The 16,991-nt window shown below is 36.2% G+C and overlaps 1 protein-coding gene across 2 annotated transcripts in view; it reads right to left on the reverse strand.

The window, feature by feature from the left end:
* LOC149800065 (phospholipid-transporting ATPase IF-like) overlaps window positions 1-16,991 on the reverse strand; it is a 164,413-nt gene that overhangs the window by 41,473 nt on the left and 105,949 nt on the right. For both annotated transcript variants that reach the window (XM_089959617.1, XM_089959618.1), the window contains exons 26-27: window positions 16,078-16,157; window positions 2,278-2,343 (exon numbers count right to left, since the gene is read on the reverse strand). In XM_089959617.1, coding sequence (XP_089815743.1) covers window positions 2,278-2,343; window positions 16,078-16,157 — 146 coding nt within the window. The remainder of the gene's footprint in view (window positions 1-2,277; window positions 2,344-16,077; window positions 16,158-16,991) is intronic.

Consider the following 16,991-nt stretch of genomic DNA (forward strand, 5'->3'; position numbering starts at 1 on the left):
GTATATATTCATGTATAAGACTGCATACAAGTTGGATCCAACAGCAACCTGCACAGACTAGATCTACCAACACATTATATGCCATCAGATCTGGGTCTTTAGTTTTTTTTAGGCCTTGTCAGTAAAACAATCAATATAAACCCTGATCTGCCAAGTTATTTTTCAATGGTAGATCAGTGCTTATGTTGCTTGCTGTTTGACCAAACTTACACATAAATATATGAGGTACTTGTTAATTATAAATGTATTTCTTCAGAGCAATATGACTGATTTTAATGTGATACAGTTTACAAACATTTACACATGTATTATTCATTAAACAAATGTTGTAAAATTATGGTCAAGAACAGGTATATTTACATGCTGATACTAACTCTTAACTGATTAGAATATTTACATCCCGGATAGTTTTATGATATAGGTCATTAAACTGTCTAACTATAGGTCATTAAACTGTCTACTCATAGGTCATTAAACTGTCTAATCAGTCATTCAACTAATCATAGGTCATTAAACAGTCTAAATATAGGTCATTACACTGTCTAATCATAGGTCATTAAACTGTCTAATCCATCATTAAACTGTCTAATCATAGGTCATTAAACTGTCTAACTATAGGTCATTAAACTGTCTATTCACAGGTCATTAAAATGTATAATCATAGGTCATTAAACTGTCTAATCAGTCATTAAACTGTCTAATCACAGGTCATTAAACAGTCTAAATATAGGTCATTAAACTGTCTAATCACAGGTCATTAAACTGTCTAATCATAGGTCATTAAACTGTCTAATCAGTCATTAAACTGTCTAATCATAGGTCATTAAAATGTCTAATCATAGGTCATTAAACTGTCTAATCATAGGTCATTAAACTGTCTAAACATAGGTAATTAAACTGTCTAATCATAGGTCATTAAACTGTCTTATCATAGGTAATTAAACTGTCTAATCATAGGTAATTAAACTGTCTAATCATAGGTCATTAAACTGTCTAATCATAGGTCATTAAACTGTCTAAATGCATCACAGTTTCATGATAATAGGTACAGTAATATGCAAGCTACTGCCCAAACACAATTTGTAAGCAGAGTTTAGCAAATCCTAAAATACAGTAAATGGCAATCAAGTTTTGCTGAGACACCTTCATCACATGATACACCCATGGTGAAAATTCCATGTCAGTGGTTTCAGTGATAGATTTACAGTCCAGCCCAGTTATAATTTTTAATAAATTGTAATAAATCCTGGAAAGTAGATTACAGTGTCTATGTTTCAATGAATCAAACACCTTCATCCCAAAATCAACCCAAAACACGTTCTGATTGGAGCACAAACAGGAAGCAAAGATTGTTGTATGGACAAAGTAAAGTTCCTATAGACTCATTAAAAAAATTACAGTGAAATATGAAGTGCAAGAAAGCTCTGATAAATTAATATCATTCAAATCAGATCTATCTGTACAACATTTATACCCCTACTGTAGACCAAAAATATCTTAGTCATACAAATTCCAAAAAATATAGAAAAATGATTTAAAAAACTGCAATAGTGACACAGAAAAAAAAAACAAATTAGGTTTTTTCCTATTTATGCAAAAAATTTTTGGGGTCCAAAAAGGTTGACTCCCCAAAACTCTAATAATTACTTTAATAAAAAATATATACTGTATGGCCCCCAAAAATAATGTATTTTTGGTTGGCCAACCATCCCTGTTTTTGTGTGTGCTGACACTAGCACTCCCCCACCCCCCACCCCCCCCGGTGAAAAGCAAAAATTTTAAAACAAATTTCCAAAATCAATTTCTGCATCTAATTGGGCCAGTTTAGCACAATACTTGAAGCTCTTAGTACATTACATATATTATTCATTATTATAGAATGTTTATAAAAAGTAAAAAATAAACCTACCTACCCCAATTTTAAAACCAGTGCAATAGAAAACACATATTTTCTTTTGCCTAATGGCCTAAAATCTGATAAGTTCCTGTACTTGTGACCTAATAAAATGCACAAAATTTCATGGCTCTAAGTACATTAATTTTTGTGCTATTTTGCGAAACAGTTTTGGTGATGGATAGATGACGAGTCTATGGACAGCAGTAAAATAACATGCCTCTTTCTGGTGTCCCAATGGAGCATAAAAACTCACTTAGTCCTGGCTTGAAGACCTGTTGCCTAAAACCCTAAAACCTCAATGAAGCATTTTAGACATTTAGCATGCATGAGTTTCTGAAGCTTTACTTATAAAGAATCCGAGTCCTTAACAAATGGCTTACCTTTATATTGACAGTAATGATGCAGGTGATAATCAAGACAGAACCAAACAGAAAGATACCAGACATCTGCGCAAAAAAGAAAACAACATAGTTCTTTTAAAACAATCAAAGATTTTGGTCCAAAAGAAATTCATTGTATGTCACTCTGAAAGAGAAAAAAAGTAAATACATCAAGGTATAAGCTCACTTATAAGTAAAGACAAATGGCAAACAACATAGACCTTGATCTGCTATCACACAATATGCAGCAGATAAGGGTCAATGTTGTTTTGTTCTACCAATTACTTCTAGCAACAGCATAGGCCCATATCTGCCATTGCATTATGCAATGGCAGATATGGATTTGTGCATTTTGCAGGTGGACTCGAACTAAGTGTAAATGGCAAAGGTATAAGTAAAAGTAAGATTTTGGCATTTAATAAAAACAGCAAGGTTAATTCTTTTAACTTGAAGACAAAATTAGTATACACCTACATAAAACTATACAGTATATTTGAGACCAGTTCTCTTGCTTTTTTCATGCTTTTCTTGACTTCCTGGTTGACTGCCTTGTACTGCACTGCCCCTTGTGTATCGTTCTTTTTCTTCTTCAGTTCCCTCCTCTTGTCACATAGGTTCAGGACCTCAGCTGTGACCCAGGGCTTTTTGACTGGCTGTTTCTGTCATTGCTGTATTGAAGGTGGTGATCAACATGTCCATGTCAGTATTGTCAGCATCAAGGATGGTGACAGGTGCAAATTTCCTACCAATCATTGCCTGGAAGGCTTTTGCTACTTTAGTTTCTTGAGATCAAATTTTATTCTTGTGTGGCTCTCTTTCTTGACCTTCTTTAGATGTAGCCTGAAGGTCATCATCACCAGATCATGGTCACTTCCTATGTTTACTTCGGGAAAGCTTCTAGTCTTGGCGATGTTTACACTTGACTGTATCTGCCTCTTCACCATGATGCAAAAAAGAACTGAATAGAAGAACAGTCCAAAGACAATGAGGGAAACTTGAAAAGGAACGATAGCAGAAAAGCATACCAACCGGTCAAAGTTCTAACAAGCACGAAACAATGGTGGGTTACCTCTTATATAACAAAGCTGGAAACTGCCTCACAGAAGAAAAAGATATTCTGGAAAGATGGACAGAGTACTGCACAGAACTTTACAACCATAGAGCCACAACAGATCCAGAGGTACTGAACATCCCTCCAGCAACTAACAACCACAACAACCCTATCTTACGTGAAGTAGAAGCCGTAGTGATATCGCTGAAATAGAGGAAATCAGCAGGAGTGGACAACATCCCATCAGAACTGATCCAAGCTGGGGGAGAAGAAATGATTAGTGCCCTCACAAACATCTGCAACTAGCTCTGGAAAACACAGTATGGCCATCGCCATGGACTCAATCACTGATCATCACCTTCCCCAAGAAAGGCAACTTGAAACAGTGTCAAAACCACCTTACTATCAGTCTTATAAGCCATCCAGCAAAGTCATGTTGAGGATACAGACTAAAGACACAGGCTTAAAAGATCACTGCCGAGGAACAGGCAGGGTTCAGAGCAGGGCGCAGCACAACAGAGCAGATCTTCAACTTCAGGATATTGTGTGAGAAGTACCTCAAACACCAGCAAGATCTATAGCATGTCTTCGTGGATTTCAAGAAGGCATTTGACAGGGTAGGGCATGCAGCCTTGTGGGCGACCATGAGACTCTACAACATCAATGCCAACCTCATCACCTCTATGACCAGGCCACCAGTGCAGTATACTTCAATGGCAGCATAGGGGACTGGTTCAGAATGACAGTTGGAGTCAGACAAGGCTGCCTGCTCTCTCCCACACTATTCAACATCTTTCTGGAGAGAATCATGGATGACATGCTTGAAAAGCATGATGGGATGGTCAGCATCAGAGGCAGAACAGTCACCATCTTACATATTGCCAATGATATTGATGGACTAGCAGGAAATGAGCAAGAATTTGCTAGTTTAGTCGAGAGCCTCAACAAAATCTCTGCAGCCTATGGCATGGAAGTCAGTGCAGAGAAGACCAAAATGATGACCAACAACACCAAGGGCATCAGCAGTGACATCAGGGTCCAAGGTATGAAGCTAGAAACAATCCACAGCTTTAAGTATTTGGGGGCAACTGTAACAGATGAAGGATTGAAGCCTGAAGTACTCTCCAGGATTGCACAGACAACAGCAGCGCTGACAAAACTAAAGCCCATCTGGAAAGACAAGAACATCGCACTCAGTTCAAAGATCAGACTGATGCACTCACTGGTGATCTCCAAATTTCTCTACACCTGCGAATCATGGACCATAACAGCTGCCTTAGAGAAAAGGATACAGGCCACAGAAATGAGATGTTTCTGAAAGATCCTCAGTGTCACATACAAAGACTATGTCACCAATGAAGAAATATGGCAAAGGATCAGACAAGCCATTGGGCCTCAAGACATCCTCATCACAGTGAAAAAACATAAACTGGAATGGTATGGGCATGTCTCATGATCATCAGGACTTGCCAAGACAATCCTGCAAGGCACTGTACAAGGAAGAAGAAAAAGAGGCTGGCAAAGAAAGAGATGGGAAGATAATATTCGAGAGTGGACAGGCTTGACACTGAATGACTCACTGAGAAAGCAGACCTGCCAACCCTAACGAGTCCATCTCAGTAAGGCAGTTGATTTTTTCCCACAAGATTGACCAGTTTTCAGTAAGGTGTAAAAAAATATCAATAACTGCTATTGTAAAGCTGGAAAACTTAAAAGTTTGACGCACAGACAATAAACATTATGTTCAACTGAAATGTTTGTAAAGTACGCATGGACTTTATTTACCACTAGTACAGTTGCACAAACTCTAGTTCCGAACCCTATGCAGCTCAATGGCTTGTTGCTATCTCTCAACTTGACATAATTCTTGGAAATTGTTTTCCATTTCACATGACAATGGCAATCACATCTTCCGCCATGAGACATACTCAAACTGACATGTTATGTCCAATTTTCATAATTGTTTCCTTTCCAGCTTTTATTCAAGAAAATCTGAGTACTACTTTTTATTCTTCTGCGTTGATCAGTAACACTTTTCTAGAAGCTTATTTTCCACTTAAATATGCATCACTTTCTGGATGCCATTTTAAAAAATTCTTAAATTAACAGTTTGATCATGCAGACACTTCACATGAACAAATAGGTGGAGTTTAAAGCGACTGGGGTGTTTTTTAAAGTTAGTCTGGTTCCCTGACTAATTTCACTAATTCTAAGATGAACCTGGATCCAAATAAAACACAGATCAACCAATTATCTGGACTTATCGCCAACGATAATTTTTTCGTCAGATTTGCTAGTATGCCGTAAGTCTGTATTATAAGGGTAATTTTCGTAAGACTTATGGCAAAATCAATCGTAAGAGTTGGCAGGTCTGAGAAAGCTGGAAAATCAAGAGGAATGAAGGAAGCAGGTTGCTTGGTCTTGTTGTGCAGTGCTCCAGTGGTCTACCAGACTATGGGACTAATGACGATGATATTTGGGATAGATGTTACACTTTTTGTAGTTCAAGAAAAATGACAATGAAAGGAAATTATTTTTGTTTGCATGAATGGTATCTAAAGAAATCTTCCATGTTTTCTTTCTGAATCAAGGCACCATGACAATATTTAGGTTTGCTAAATATTACCTTCATTTATCCAAGTTTCTTTTAAGATGAAAACCATTGTGTCAGTAACTAGTTCAGATTCACAGAGAATGTTATTTATCTTAAGCAATAACATATATAACTTTCAGCATGAATGAAGTGACTGGAATTTTTTGTGAAAGTGACCTTCCTTTAACTTGCTGAATCACACCAGTATGCTTATGTATGCTTATGTGTCCTTCACAAAAGTAAAGAGGCTAAACACAATAAACATTTTATTTTTTGCTTAGGCTTTAATGGTGCTTCCTACTGAATACAAATACAGGTAAACACCAATTTTCCGGCACCCTTGCTTCCAAAGCCTTGACGGATCAATAATTTTGCTGGACCAACCGAGGTCATGCATCGCCAATACGCTCAGGACTGAAGTGCTCATCAACTAAAAACTTCTGAAATTCATGCACATACTCGGCAGCTCCTTGGTGGTCTGCAGACCATTTTTCTCCACACACTTTATGCATGAAAATTCCACGATGCTTCTTGAACCTTTAAAGCCATCCTTCACTATAGCCACACTCATGTTCTACTTCAAGTTCTTTACGAAACAACTGAGCCTGGTCTATTACCATCCTGCCCGACAAGTCCACTGCATCATTCTGACATTGTCGAAGCCATTCCATCATCACTCGGTCATGCTAAGTACTCTTACCATCTTTCATAGTTTTTCTAATGTTCATTCACTTCTTGGAATCACTGTCTGAACAGAATTTCAATATTTTGTCCCTCTGCTTCTTTATTTCATAAACAGTTGATGAACCAATACCATATGGTCAAACAGCTTTTGCATGGAAACACCACGGTCATTTTTTCAACAGTTCTACTTTATCTTGTATCGATATTGACTGGTGTTTACACTTGACGCCACCAGTGACACTTGCATCTTTCTTAGAAGCCATAGCTAGGGTTAAATGTAAGTAAAATAAGCTAAGAATCACACAAAATACAAGTATCACCACTAACAACTGCAGTGTAAACAATCCAAGTAAGTGCGTGCAGAGTAAACTAATTTGGAGGTGTCGGAATTTCAGGTGCCCTCTCGTAATTTTGTCCAGACTAAAAGAGGTCCCAAACCATCCATTACCAGAATATTGGTGGTTTACCTGTAACATTCTTCACTGATCACAAATGAAGGAAAATTCTTTTTTTTTAAAAATGATCTTCATTGTGACTATAATAGAATGTAGTAAAATCCCATTGGCTCAATTACTTTCTTAATACATAAAAGTAATTAAGAGCCCTACAATGAATTCAAATCTCGTAAGAGTTAAAGTTGCATTGTATCACCAAAAATAAATGTGAAAATTGAGATAATGGTAGGACATGATTTTATGGCTCTTAGTGAAAAGTAGTAAAAAAATATTTTTAACAAAGGAATACCTGAGTCAAGAGCTGGAGTCATCTACAGATGACACATCATCTGTCTCCAACTTGAATAAAGACTCCTACTCAAAGTAACCATGCTCCTGCATACTACTTGTAGTTCAGCATTCTCAATTTACTTATGTGTATACTACACTTTCTTGACATGGTAATGTTAAGAATATTTAATTTGTATTAATTATTGGCATTTCTTAAAGAATATATATATACTCTGTGTATATTTGTCATTTGTAATTGACATTAGTCTACAATGAAGCTCACTGTGCACCTGACAAGGGACACTGATTTTTAAGCATCACAATACATTTTACTATGAGTATGGACTACAAATTCTGATCATTATTCATGTAAACATATCTGAATCCAAGTCTAGGACATTGGAATTCCCCCCATGAAAAAACTGATCTACATGATTTTTGTCATGTTCTTTATTATAATCTTAGCAACAGATTTTATCTTGTTGTCAACTTAGAATTTTCTAGAAATGAACTTTTGACCCTCATCCTGGTTCTAATTTTGTGATTAGCTTTTTATATAATGTTGTTTTCTTGAGAAATTACTCATTCTTGCATTCACAGCTTTAGCAGAATAAACCTTATTGTTGTGTTCAGTATTTCATTTTGGTGGAGTTATTTATTCAAATTATTATTCACTGGAAATACAAAGTGCTCATCAGGAATAATATTCTTGGACGGAAACAATAATTTGGAATTACATGTATTTTGTGAAATCAGACAAGAATATTTCTGAACTATATTATTGTGATACATAAAAAAAACTGTTAGTACATCATCAAATTTCAATCCCTTAGCAATTTACCACATTTGAGACTACAGGCACAGCAACACACTTAACACTGGAACTTATTCTGAATACCACTGAAATTCACTTGGAAATGTATACATTTGGACTTGTGATAAAACTTCAGGAATATATGGGTTTTAATTTACAATACTGTAATTTCTTTTAAATTTTCACTTTGTATTCCAGGGAAATAAATTATTTGTTGAATTTTACAAAGCTTGTTCGTCTTTACTTTTTTCTAAGGGGCCCTGAGTGACAGAGTGGTCTAAAGTGCTCACCATTACGGATCAATGCCATCTCACCTCTGTCTGCATGGGTTCAAATCTTGGATTCGATTAATGTGGGTATGTAAAAAAGTTTGCCAGTTGTTGTTGTTGTTGTTCTAGGGTTTAACGTCATTTTTCAGCATAAGATAGGCTATACATGGTGGCCAGTATAACTGGTGGAGGAAGAACCCTAGAAAACCCAGGTAAGAACCACTGACCCACGAGAAGCTACTGGCAGGCTTTCCCACATACCCACGCTAGCCGAGCCTTGGACTCGAAACCACGCAGACAGAGGTGAGATGGCAGTGATCCGGAACGGTGAGCGCTTTAGACCACTTGGCCACCTGGGGCCCCAAAGCTTGCCAGTAGCTTCTCGTGGTTAGTGGTTCTCTCTGGGGTTTTTGCCATGTTCTTCCTCCATCATTTATACTGACCACCATGTATAGCCTATCTTGTGCTGAAAAATAGTGTTAAACCCTACAACAACAACAACAACTCTTTTCACATTATTGCATGCCTTTATGGCTTTCTCTTCAGTACTTATAGCAAAACCCAGATTTTTAAGATGACTGCTATGGCAGCCATAAATGATACCAGATTGGAACCAAATTCATTTAAGATTAGCCAGACATCATAAGAAGTCTTTCAGTGAAATCACCTTGCTGATATGACCATCTATTCAGGGGGAGTAACAATAACAAGAGTTCTGAAAATGGCCAATGTAGCAGTCATATTGGATGTCCATGAGGAACCATTTCCATTTAAGGGCAGATGGATATCATAAAAAGTATTCTGGTGAAAACCTCATATCAAGATGACCTTCCATTCTGGAGAAGTAGCAATATCAAGATTTTCAAGATGACTACTGTGGCAGCGATAAGAATGGCATCATCTTGATTTAGGACCAATTAGGCATACCGTAATAAGAAGTGTTTAATTTTTCCACTGAGGAGAAGTAGCAATAACAAAATTAAAAAAATGAAAATCTGTGGTGGTTGTACCAGCTGTCCATGTGGCACCATTTTCATTTAGGACCAGCTAGATATCATAAAAAGTCTTTTCTTGAAAACCTCATAGCTATGGGAACCATTAATTCAGATAAAGCTATAAAATGATTTTCAAGATTACTGTTGTGGTACCAGACTTCTGAGTGACACCATTTTCACTGGGACCAACTAGACCTTCAGCTGAATGTTTGTGTAAAGTTTCATAGCAATCCTCCAAGTGTACCCCGAGTGGCCGCGTGGTCTAAAGCACTCTCCGTTACGGATCACTGCTATCTCACCTTTGTCTGCATGGGTTCGAGTCTCGGATTCAGCTAATGCCGGAATGTGAGAAAGCTTGCAAGTAGCTTCTCGTGGGTTGGTGGTTGTTTCTGGGGTTTTCCCAGGTTCTTCCTCCACCATTAATACTGGCCGCCATGTATAGCCTAGCGTGTGCTGAAAAAATGGCGTTAAACCCTACAACAACAACAATAACAACAAAGCAATCCTCTAAGTACTGTAGTATCATCAATTTTCATGGGGGACCAAATTTTCATGGTTTTCGTTGTTGCTTCAAAGCACAAATTTAAATGCCCAATGAAAAATTAGCCACGTAGGATGATGACCCTACCCCCCGTTTTCTTACTGTTTCATTCTAGAGATTATCACAGCTACTAGTATTTGATAAATCAAGGTCAATACTGTAATCTGGTAATTAAATATTAGCTTCTACATGCGTTTGTTTTGTTTGTTTTTTTAACATTTTGAAACAAGAATTATAAATCATCTTATACTGTATCAATGCACACATTCGATAAGGTATCAGATAGCGTAATTTTGCACTCACTGCCTTAAATCAATATGTGAGGTAAGTAAGGATAGAGAGTAAACAGAGAAAAAGCATAAGGTATTCAAACAATAGTAATACTGAAAATGAAAGAAAAAATAATACAAAACAGCAGTATATGAAAATTAAGTTTACTACTTATTCAAATCAATTCTTCATTCCAGTACAACTGTTGTTGAAACTTTTAAATCCTTCTGAAAGCACATTTCATTTTATGCATGCAATTTTAATCCAAAAGAACAACAAACCTGTAAAATACTATAACTATTTCTTGAAAAACTATTATTAATGAAACACTATGTATATACAGTGGAACCCCGCTATAACCCAATAATTGGGGTCCCAAAAATTGGATCGCGTTAATATCGAGGTCGCATTAATGCGGGGTTTTACAGTATTTTACTTTTTTCAGAGAACACATTGGCACATATACGTGTATTCATGTCTAATGTATATGATGAATAGGGTATCAACACCATTTACTACCGTGCCATTGTGGCATTCAGTTCATCAATAATGCATGTAATTCCATTGAACAATTGCACACAGATTTACAATATTCAATATTTTTTCCCCAGATCATGGAAAAAATTAACAGCAAAATTAGGTTAAGAAATACAAAGCAGGTGTACGGTTCATTACGTTCCAGGGTCTAAGAATGGTGGCTGTACAAATTTCATACTGCTAAAATTTTCTCATGTGTTTCCGTGTACATTTATCCATGGCAAATTTAAAATAATTATCGCTTGTACGCCTATTCGTTTGAACGACTACAACAAGAATAATTACCAATCAACACATGCTTTCATTGTGCATATAACGTTTGCTTCATATTTTCTGATACTTGGTTGTGTATGCAGTTAAAGAAGAAACACATGTTGGCTATTGTTTGAGCAACGACTGTATACAGAATTAATTGAAGACAATCACAAAGACGACTTATTGGCTTTACTCATGGACCAGTAATAAGTAACATTTCCGATAATGTTTATTTTGGCATAACACTTCAAGAACCTTGTGACATTGTTAAATTTTAGAAGCTATGCCACGATCGTATTATATTAAAATTCATACACGAACTCTTCCCCAAAATGATAATAAATGTTTTATACACTATTTCTTGTACTTAAAAAAAATATTTTCCCCCAGTACGAAAAATATACATATACATGTATTTAAAATTTCAGGAACCATGCCACGATCATATTAAATTCAAATTCATTATTTAATTTGAATTATTAAATTCGAATTCACACGCGATCTCTTCCCCATAATGATAATTAATTTTTTATTCATTATTTCATGTAGTTTGAACAAAAAGTATTTTTTCATGTGCGAATGAATATACGAAATTTCAGGAGCCATGCCACGACTGTGTCATATCAAATTCACGTTTTAGCGGGGCACGTTATAGTGGGGTTGCACTGTGTATTCTAATTGCAGCAGAGTATTAAAGCTCACACTTCACCTATTTTTGGACAAAGTCACTGTATCAACATTGTGTCAATCAAGTTTCATGGTACTTACAAATGCTTCTCAGGTAAATAATCCCCAAATTGCTGAATTAAACAAGTCTAGCTTTCTCAAAACCACCGATAATTAGGTCCAATCTTTCACTCATTGTCAAGCTGCAATTATCCATTCAGAGGGGGGCTAAGTTGAATTTTACCACTTTTAAGCCACAGTGTTAACTCCATGATCATCAGAAAGTACTGATGGTGCAACTTGATGGACAGTGATTTAAGTAAGAGATCATTCATATATACTTTAATGATCGATGGGTCTAGTGTTGTTGGCTGCATCAGCTTCCTTTGATGTTGAGCACTCAAATGAAAACATGGCAATGTGATTAATCATGACAGGTGTTTTATTTGTTCTCATAGAAATGGAAGTATTGTTTTAGTGTTGTTGGCTGCGTTGGCTTCGACTGATTTATTCACTTGGTCGAAAACATGGTGTAAGTATTGAACTTGCTAGGTCTTTGATTTGTGCTCATACAAGTGGAAGTATTAAACATTAAAGTGACCACCATTTGCATCAGCTTAGTTTTATTCTTTTGTATTCTTTTTTGGGGGTATTTGTAGAGGTTAAAGCATGAAATTAAATACTTACTAATATGCAAACTTTGACAGGCAAAACTATAAATTTAAGTACCCACGAAAATGTCTTTTTTTGTTATAAAATGATGAAAATTTAACCCAACAAAAGTAAATGATACTACAGTAGTTTAGGAGTGTTAAGGACTGGTGCTAACACATGTGCAAACAGATGGACACTGGACATTAATGGACCAGACAACAGACCATTCCATAAGCTCTTCTAGTATATGGAAAGAAACACAGCTTAATGGATTTCACTGCCAAGTTTTAGCAACTAGGTGTCAATACAGTGTACTCATGTTTATTGAAACAGTACAATGCACACTGTACTAAATATTTTCAGATAAATGTGACTGTCAAATAAACAAATTTTAACAACAGATAAAGCACAAAAAGCACAGCTGACAGAATCAATGGTAATTATTACAGTATACAGACAATACAAATACCATAGTTCCAAGAATTAATGGTAATTATTACAGTATACAGACAATACAAATACCATAGTTCCAAGAATTAATGGTAATTATTACAGTATACAGACAATACAAATACCATAGTTCCAAGAATTAATGGTAATTATTACAGTATACAGACAATACAAATACCATAGTTCCAAGAATTAATGGTAATTATTACAGTATACAGACAATACAAATACCATAGTTCCAAGAATTAATGGTAATTATTACAGTATACAGACAATACAAATACCATAGTTCCAAGAATCAATGGTAATTATTACAGTATACAGACAATACAAATACCATAGTTCCAAGAATTAATGGTAAACTTTTAGAGCATATATTCAGTGTCAACGGTAAATTATTAATGCCTACAGTCAGTACAAATAACGTAGCTCCCAGGGTCAATGGTAAATTATTACTGTATACAGTCAGTACAAATAACATAGCTCCCAGGGTCAATGGTAAATTATTACTGTATACAGTCAGTACAAATAACGTAGCTCCCAGGGTCAATGGTAAATTATTACTGTATACAGTCAGTACAAATAACGTAGCTCCCAGGGTCAATGGTAAATTATTACTGTATACAGTCAGTACAAATAACGTAGCTCCCAGGGTCAATGGTAAATTATTACTGTATACAGTCAGTACAAATAACATAGCTCCCAGGGTCAATGGTAAATTATTGCTGTATACAGTCAGTACAAATAACGTAGCTCCCAGGGTCAATGGTAAATTATTGCTGTATACAGTCAGTACAAATAACATAGCTCCCAGGGTCAATGGTAAATTATTGCTGTATACAGTCAGTACAAATAACATAGCTCCCAGGGTCAGTGGTAAATTATTACTGTATACAGTCAGTACAAATAACGTAGCTCCCAGGGTCAATGGTAAATTATTACTGTATACAGTCAGTACAAATAACATAGCTCCCAGGGTCAATGGTAAATTATTGCTGTATACAGTCAGTACAAATAACGTAGCTCCCAGGGTCAATGGTAAATTATTGCTGTATACAGTCAGTACAAATAACATAGCTCCCAGGGTCAATGGTAAATTATTGCTGTATACAGTCAGTACAAATAACGTAGCTCCCAGGGTCAATGGTAAATTATTACTGTATACAGTCAGTACAAATAACGTAGCTCCCAGGGTCAGTGGTAAATTATTACTGTATACAGTCAGTACAAATAACATAGCTCCCAGGGTCAATGGTAAATTATTGCTGTATACAGTCAGTACAAATAACATAGCTCCCAGGGTCAATGGTAAATTATTGCTGTATACAGTCAGTACAAATAATGTAGCTCCCAGGGTCAGTGGTAAATTATTACTGTATACAGTCAGTACAAATAACATAGCTCCCAGGGTCAATGGTAAATTATTGCTGTATACAGTCAGTACAAATAACATAGCTCCCAGGGTCAATGGTAAATTATTGCTGTATACAGTCAGTACAAATAACGTAGCTCCCAGGGTCAGTGGTAAATTATTACTGTATACAGTCAGTACAAATAACATAGCTCCCAGGGTCAATGGTAAATTATTGCTGTATACAGTCAGTACAAATTGCATAGCTCCCAGGGTCAACGGTAAATTATTGCTGTATACAGTCAGTACAAATTGCATAGCTCCCAGGGTCAATGGTAAATTATTACTGTATACAGTCAGTACAAATAACGTAGCTCCCAGGGTCAGTGGTAAATTATTACTGTATACAGTCAGTACAAATAACGTAGCTCCCAGGGTCAATGGTAAATTATTGCTGTATACAGTCAGTACAAATAAGACAGCTCCCAGGGTCAACGGTAAATTATTGCTGTATACAGTCAGTACAAATTGCATAGCTCCCAGGGTCAATGGTAAATTATTGCTGTATGCAGTCAGTACAAATAAGACAGCTCCCAGGGTCAACGGTAAATTATTACTGTATACAGTCAGTACAAATAACATAGCTCCCAGGGTCAATGGTAAATTATTGCTGTATACAGTCAGTACAAATTGCATAGCTCCCAGGGTCAATGGTAAATTATTGCTGTATACAGTCAGTACAAATAACATAGCTCCTAAAGTTGCCAGTACATTAGTATTGCCTACACTCGGTACAAATTGCATAGCTCCCAGTGTCAATAGTAAATTATTACTGCATAGTCAGTACAAATAACATAGCTCCCAGGGTCAATTGTAAATTATTAATGCATACAGTCAGTACAAATAGCAAAGCTCCTAAAGTTGTTGGTAAATTATTAATGCTTACAGTCAATACAAATAGCATAGCTCCCTGGGTCAATGGTAAATTATTACTGCATACAGTCAGTACAAACTGCATAGCTCCCAGGGTCAATGATAAATTATTACTGCATACAGTCAATACAAATAGCAAAGCTCCTAAAGTTGATGGTAAATTATTAATGCCTACAGTCAGTACAAACAGCACAGCTCCCAGGGTCATTGGTAAATTATTAATGCATACAGTCAGTACAAATAACATAGCTCCCAGGGTCAATGGTAAATTATTAATGCCTACAGTCAGTACAAATAACATAGCTCCCAGGGTCAACGGTAAATTATTAATGCCTACAGTCAGTACAAATAACATAGCTCCCAGGGTCAATGGTAAATTATTAATGCATACAGTCAGTACAAATAACATAGCTCCCTGGGTCAATGGTAAATTATTAATGCCTACAGTCAGTACAAATAACATAGCTCCCAGGGTCAATGGTAAATTATTAACATAGCTCCCAGGGTCAATGATAAATTATTAATGCCTACAGTCAGTACAAACAGCATAGCTCCCAGGGTCATTGGTAAATTATTACTGCATACAGTTAGTACATATAACATAACTCCCATGCTCAACGGTAAATTATTACCAGTGAGACTGACAGTATTCAATTATGTGTTCAATCCCTATAAATGTGGTTCCAGTAGTTGTTTGCTATCTCCAAGAATTTGTAAAAACAAAACTTTACGAACCCAAATTACACTGTTCTTAACAATGCATATAATATTTAATAACAATTACAATCATTTTGCAATTAACAATGCAGGGTGCTATGTTACACATGTATATATTATCGAAACAACAATGTTTAATTTAGATAGCTTCATGGAAAGTTATCGGCATAAGAAGAACTGCATTGGAAACATGATAATTCAAAGCTTGACTCCCAGCAAATTAACACTTTGTTACTTGGTCAACTTAATGACTATTTCCAATTCAAAGAGTGAAATAAAAATAATGATCACTCACCTGACCACTGGCAAACAATGATACTTCTTCACCATGAAGAAAAAAGACACCAAAGAAAAAGACTGTGTTTTGCCATAAACCTACAAGTGTAAATTAATCATTATACAACCAACTGATAATAACCAACTATGCTATAATTAAATTGCTTTGTTCAAGACAGAATTCAGTTATAAAGTTTAAGAATACAGACATACTCTGGATTGAAAGAACTATGTACAATGTGACTTTCTTTAATGAAACATGTACAGTGGTCCCCCTCTTGAATGGCCCCCCTGACCAGCGGCCACCCGCTCCTTACGGCCAGAATCCGTTGACACCGACGAGTTTGTGTTCAAAAGTACCCCTCGCAAAAGGCCACCTGGCTAACGTGACCAGCGGCCAGCATATTAGTGCAATAATATAAAATTTACCCCTCACAAGCGGCCGCATTTTATTTGAATATGTCTCCAGAACCAGTATTTTATTCATAACGTGTGTTCAGTACTGTAATCCAATTTCTGTTTCCCGATGTCAGGTTTTCATTACTGAAAGAAGTGTTGAGTAAAGTACATGTACCACTAAGGTTAATATTATATCATTTACACCTCACGAGAAGCCAAATTTATTCCATAAAAACCGAGACAGACTCAAATTTTAATCCATACAAACGGGTAAATACATGTAATCCAATTAGCCTTACTGCTGTGTTATCATAAGACGTCCAGTTTAGTCACTCTGATAACTGTTAAGATTACAATTATTGAACAGTAGTAACAGCTGAGAAGTGGCAGCATTGATGTACAATACCCAAGTCAGCAGGAAAATGGTTTGATAGCCTTTATGGCTTCCCTTAGTAAGATGTTGAGCTTGTTCACTTTGATAATTAGTGACTATTACTACTGACAATAATTGTCAAAATTACGAATCCTAACGGC

This window comes from Sinohyriopsis cumingii, chromosome 5 (genome assembly GCF_028554795.1).
Source record: "Sinohyriopsis cumingii isolate HCF-2022 chromosome 5, ASM2855479v2, whole genome shotgun sequence".
Classification (NCBI taxonomy): domain Eukaryota; kingdom Metazoa; phylum Mollusca; class Bivalvia; order Unionida; family Unionidae; genus Sinohyriopsis; species Sinohyriopsis cumingii.